General features: G+C 44.3%; 1 protein-coding gene across 5 annotated transcripts in view; it reads right to left on the reverse strand.

The window, feature by feature from the left end:
• The window catches only part of Dnm3 (dynamin 3), a 495,066-nt gene extending 490,579 nt beyond the window's left edge, over nt 1-4,487 (reverse strand). For all 5 annotated transcript variants that reach the window (XM_005363963.2, XM_005363962.2, XM_026787594.1 and 2 more), the window contains exon 1: nt 4,154-4,487. In XM_005363963.2, the coding sequence (XP_005364020.1) occupies nt 4,154-4,314 (161 nt within the window). In that variant the 5' untranslated portion in view covers nt 4,315-4,487. The remainder of the gene's footprint in view (nt 1-4,153) is intronic.
• Nucleotides 4,488-6,000: the final 1,513 nt, after the last annotated feature.

Genomic DNA, 6,000 nt, shown 5'->3' on the forward strand with positions numbered 1-6,000 from the left:
TAACTTTCAATAAGTTTCACATTTTGTCAGCATCCATTAACTTACTAAGTATAATCCTAAGGGCCATTTCCTTTTTAAAAATCCACTAACTTACATGCTTTGCTGTTTTAACAAGATCCTTCCCCTCAATACAAATGTGCTCTGGTTTAATAAGTTTTGACCTTGTTCCCAATCAGAGGACTCTTACTCAATTTTAAACATGTTCATGAAATCTGTCAAAAGAATTGAGAAAAGGTTAGTGGTTGAGCCACATAAATTTTAGATTTAATTGTCTCATCATATTCAATGACATCATCACGTTTTCCCTCAAACTCGTAAGTAAACAGATAAATGTTATTGAGAAATTTCCACATTGAAACAAACTCCCATAAGTACAGTCAATGTTTAAAAATCTTTTATCTGGTTTCCATTAACCACAAAAGTCTTAGAATTGGAGGTCTGTTTACCACTCAGACTGGAACAAAAGAACATGAAATCTCCTGCCTATATAATTAGCATTGTACAACTAATGCTGCTATCAAGTGTATCATTAAAAACATTTGCACATTAGCAGCTAGCTCAGCTTTCACTTAGCACCTCAATAAACAAGTTGTATGCACTCTAAACACATACTTAAGGAAACAACCAATTACGTTTCAGAGTTATCTTCAGGAGCATCTAATATAGTAAATAAAAATCTGTGTCTTTTAATCGATACTTCTAAGCAGGTAGATGTACACAACAGAATAGGAGTAGACATCATACAGCAGTCTCTAGTTCATATGCCCAGGGTTATAAGACCAATAGGAAAGATGCTGAAAGTATTGACCAGAAGGATCAGGCAGTACGGCACACGGGCTTTAAAGACTAGATTAAAGAGCTCTGACACCTCAGGTTGAACTAAAGTTTTTACATTAACTCAAAATAGCCATGAGTGACTTGCTCAAGCTCATTACATTTTAATTTACTATTAGGTAAGATGAAATGAATGAGCGTACCTACCTCTTTGGAGGTTTATGAGGATTAAATGAGATTATTCACGTTAAAGCACCCAAGATCAGAAAATCCCAGCCATTGTTTTCATCATGACTGCCCTTTAAGCCTGCATGTTTAGAACCAAGCCTCCTTTCTCTTTATGCAGGTGGCTCAGGCCTATAAACCCAGCTCCCAGGCAGCTGAGAAAGGACTATCACAAGTTCAAGCCCTGCCTTGGATACAGGATGATTCAAGTCTTTTTGTTTAAAAGGGAAGATGGGTTGGAACTACAGCTAAGCAGTGGAGCACCTTCCTGGCATGCACAAGGCCCTGAGTTCAACTGGAAGGGAGGCAAGAAAGTTCAAATGAATACACAAGTAAGAAAGCAGTTGAATAGATTCGATTCTTCCATTTACAAACTAGACAAATGGACAGATTTGAGCCCGGTAGTGAACCCCTATCTTTCTTCAATCCATGGCTTCACTCTCTGTGGATTAGATCCATAGACCTTAAGCAGCTTCTCACTGCCAGCCTATAGGCGCTCCTTGAACAATCAAAACAATCTAGCTACTCACACTATATCACATTAATATGCAAATTTGTCGTTTCAGCAAGAACATCACAAACAAGGAGTTCATTCATGATGCATTTTATTCATAATACACTCAAACTTATCACCCCAAAATCAGTTGTACAGATAAAGCTAAATAAACACATTCACATCAAAATGTGTTCAATGGTATCTAGAAAAAAATCAACATAGGCAAACAATTTTGGGGAGAAAGATATGGTTGGCTACTGAAGGTGTATTGTTAAGTGGTCAATAAATCAATCAATAAATGCAACACTATTTGAAGAGAACAGGCTTCATTCAGAAGCAAACAATTTACATAGCTGAAGAGCCTGGAGCTTGATTATACTCTATCACTACACCATTGGTCAAGCATTAAAATGAAAACAGCTATGAGTAGAGAAGAAACAGTGCATTTTAAAGAACTTTATATCGGTTATAAAATTCCTGATTAGTAAAAAGCTAAGAGGTTAAAGTGAAACATGAATACCTTTTTAAAAAAAATCCTGGACTGATTTACTTCTGAAAATGGAGAGATTTTTTTCCCCTAAGGTTGAGTTATAATTAGAAATTAGATTCTTCAATAATTCAATGACCGAAATCTTGGTTAAAGTCAAATGACCTTCTAATTAAGTTTTCTCCTTAATATATAAGCTGTGCTAGGCAGATGCCACCCTGAGGCTAACAAAGACTTGATGTGCTTACTTAAGGAGCATATTCTTCTATGTTCCTTATTTTCTTTATCATCCCAACAGGAACTACTAGTAAAACTTGATAAAGTGCAGAAAATTACCGATGCATTCTGGTAAGTGCTCTGATTTTTATAGTTACTATTTTTCACTTAATTGCGAAAAAATGTTCAAAATTAAATAAATATATTACTCCACTGTATCTCCTCTTTCATTCTCATTACAAAAGAATGCAGCTAGCAAAGGGAAATCAGCACACTTGCTTTATAACGTTAAGAAGACTGTTCAGATTTTCAAACCTGGAGAGCAGAACTGAGACATGTGCATAGAATTTACATTGAGTTCAAAGGCACTCACCAAGATATACTTACATGCACATCCAAATAAATTATAAGAAAGATGCATAAAAACATGGCTGTTGCATTTGAAACATAATTTTAATTTTTAAGGTTTTTTAAAATAAGTATTATTAAATAGCTCCTTGCCTTACAGAAGTCTGAGGTGACGCAGGCAAAATGTTTTGCTATCGCTATTCTTATTGAGCAAAATGAATTATAAAAACATGGGGAAGTGACTAAGGAGGCTAACTACCCAGAGGTAGCAGCCACTTGCCAGCAATTCCACTTTTTATCTTTCTAGTTCGTATTGAAATAAGAAAAATGAAGCGTATCTCCTGAGAGGTGGCGCATCATCGGAGGAAAAAAAGAAAACGCACTTTAGGATGCTCATACCCCAAAATGTGCGAATCGTCAACGTTACAGTTTACACATTGCCAAGCAATAAAAAAAGGGGGTGGAGGACCGCAGCAGGAACCCTCTGCATCACAAGTAGCTCGACAGCCAAATAAAAGAATAAAGTGCAATCTTCGAAAGCCCCCCTTCCCGCCCCAGCCCACCTTCTTCACTGGGGCACATTCTACCTGATTTACTACTGGGAAAACGATTTCAGCCTTCATGGTGCGTTCCTCACGCAAGGCCATTAGGGTAACTAATCCTCCCTGAATTGTTCCCTAAAAGAAACGTTGATTCCCTACTTAAAACGACAATAATTTTTTATTTGTTTTTAAATTGGGAGACATAAAGAAAGCCACAACTACAATTTGGATTCTGTATGTTAGTTTGAAGACCAGCGAGATAAATAAGAGCTTAAGGAACGCAAGAGGATGCTGGGGGGAGGAGGGCATAGGGAGAGTGCGAGAAAGATGCTGGTCAGTTCTGAGATGATGCAGGAATGACAAGGCACCTGAACGTGACAAGTCCATGGTCACCCCCGGAGGTCTCGGGTTTTCAGTCATGTCTGAGCAGTGAATGGGTGCACACTCAAACACACAACCGTTTATTCTTCTGCTCCCGTGGCGAACGGTAGGCATGCTAGCATCTCCGGATAAGCATTCACCACAGAGATTTCTGGGTCCACACACCCCGCCTCCCCAGCTCGGGGCAGGCGATGACTGTCTCAAACAGTAGAGAGATTGGAGAGCCAGAGCGAGGGGGGAAGAACAGAGGAGGAGGGGTGAATCCCCACAGCAGAGCTGAGAGCTTCGGGGAGGGTGACAGGAAAAGGAGGAGGTCGTTGAGACCTAGGAAGAGACCAGGGAGCTGGAAAGCACCGAGCTGCGCATCGAGGCTGCCAGAGGCTTCCCAGCGAGGGAAGTGGATCCTGGGGCGGACCCCGACTCCCCCACCAAGGGTGGGGAGGAAATGGCTTTGTATAGCAGGATGAAAGGCAGACAGGGGGTCACCACGGGGTGGAGGATGCGGGGACGAAGGATGCCCAGAGCAGGGAGGACCCCGCCTGCTATAATGACACTACTGCTCTGCCCCCAATCCGCCACAGCCTCTAGTTCACCCTCGGGCTCCCCACACCGGTCCACGTTCCAACGGCCTGGAGCAGGGGCGCCCCCACGGCCGCGCCCCCACCGCGCTCCCAGTGCGCTCACCTGCCCACGAAGTTCTCGAGCACCGAGCTCTTGCCGGCGCTCTGGCCGCCCACCACGGCAATCTGCGGCAGCTCCAGCAGACAGCTCTGTCCCAGCGCCGAGAAGGCGTCCTGCAGACGGTTCACCAGTGGGATCAGCTCCTCCATCTCCCGGTTCCCCATCTTGCCTGAGCGACCAACTGCCCCACAGGTCTCCGCCGAACTCTATGACCTGGCAGGCAGCCCTGGTCTCGGGGAGCTTGCTTGTCGGGGTGGTTGCTGCGCGGGGCTCAGACAGCTGAGTCCCAGCACAGACGTCGGATCCCGACCGCCCGCTGCTAGGCTCCTGACAGCTAACGGCCCACAGCGCGCTTGCGCAGGCGAGAGATGAGAGGGAGGCGTGGCCTAGTTCCACATGGTTACGCCCACACCACGCCCCTCGCCTGCTCCTCCCTAGAGTTTCCAACCCTCCTGCCCCGGCCAGCCGCGAATGCGCTGCCTCCCTGCTGTGACCAGATGCCACCACCCAGGTTAAAGGGCAAAGTTACTGCACTTGATCAAATCACTCCCATATGGCATTGCTGTTTCTTTTCAAGGAGCACCCTAACAAAATCCAGCAGAAAGCACAGCCATCAGCTAACAACCGAACACTGTCATCAGCTGCACCATGCACCACTACCACCACCACCATTGCACTGTACCAGAATACATTTCCCAACAGGAAATCTCTTGTTTCCAAAACTCCAGAGTACTGTGGGAGGCAGAGATAAACTAGCCTTTTGGAGTCAATTCTTCCTCCATTGGAGAACTAGGATTTTTAATCTCATTATTGAAATACTCACATTTACTGGCCTGTCCTCCTCAGCCTCCTGTAAGTTAACGTGAGTTCCTTGAACTTTCTGTTCCCTACCCCTTCAATCCATTCAGGCCTTTGGGAACCCTTGCCTTAGCTAGCAGTCCTTTTAGCTCCTGAACAGGACAAAGAGATTAGCTGTGAAGTACGTCAATAAACATGCAGTCTGCACTTGTTCTGTTAAATTCAGCACACCGAAAAGGTTCTGTGCCTAATGGTGGATATACAAGGATAAATGGTCATGCTTCTTCACCTCCTTACAGCGGTTCTCTGTCCTGTGCATTTTGAATATTGACTGGATTTAGTGTGCAATGTTTTCTTATCTTGCACATACTCTACCTGAAGACTGTCCAGCGACTTTAAGTAACATAAAGGTTAGAGACGCCATAGAAATCTCTGTTGCCTCCAGCATCCTGGGGTGGTCACTGGCTTCGTCTTCACACTATTGCCTCTCTGGAACTTCAGCAAGGAGTCTGACCCTGCCTCGCGCTTACCTAGCCTCAGTGGCTCTCTGGAAGTGTGGCATAAGACTTCGTGACTGCTTCCACCTTGCAATTTTCATGCCTATGAAACCAGTACCACATGGACTACAGTGCCACATCCGGGATGGAGCCTGGCTCCTGTGGACCACTCTTGCAGAAATCTCTGAGCTGACCCTGCGGAAACATTTCTCTAGGCCATCGTTCTCCAGGAGCTGGTGGCAGGGGAGTCTGTGGCAGGGAAGGTATGGATGGAGGCTGGTCACATTGTGTCCATAGTGAGGAAAGAGAGAGAAACAAATGCTGGCCACCTAGTTTTTTCCTTTCTATACAGATATAAATACCAGCATGTGGAATAGCTCCACCTTAATTAACCTAACCTAAAGAATCTTTAAAGACACGCCCGCAGATTTGTTTCCAGGGTGATTCTAGATCCTGCCAAGCTGACAGTCAATGCTAATCATCACAAGTCATAACCTCCCAGTGTGGCCGCATTTGACCTAAGGAAATGATTGGTGATAAATGAAGTCATGATGG

Source organism: Microtus ochrogaster, assembly GCF_000317375.1.
Source record: "Microtus ochrogaster isolate Prairie Vole_2 chromosome 6 unlocalized genomic scaffold, MicOch1.0 chr6_random_2, whole genome shotgun sequence".
NCBI lineage: Eukaryota > Metazoa > Chordata > Mammalia > Rodentia > Cricetidae > Microtus > Microtus ochrogaster.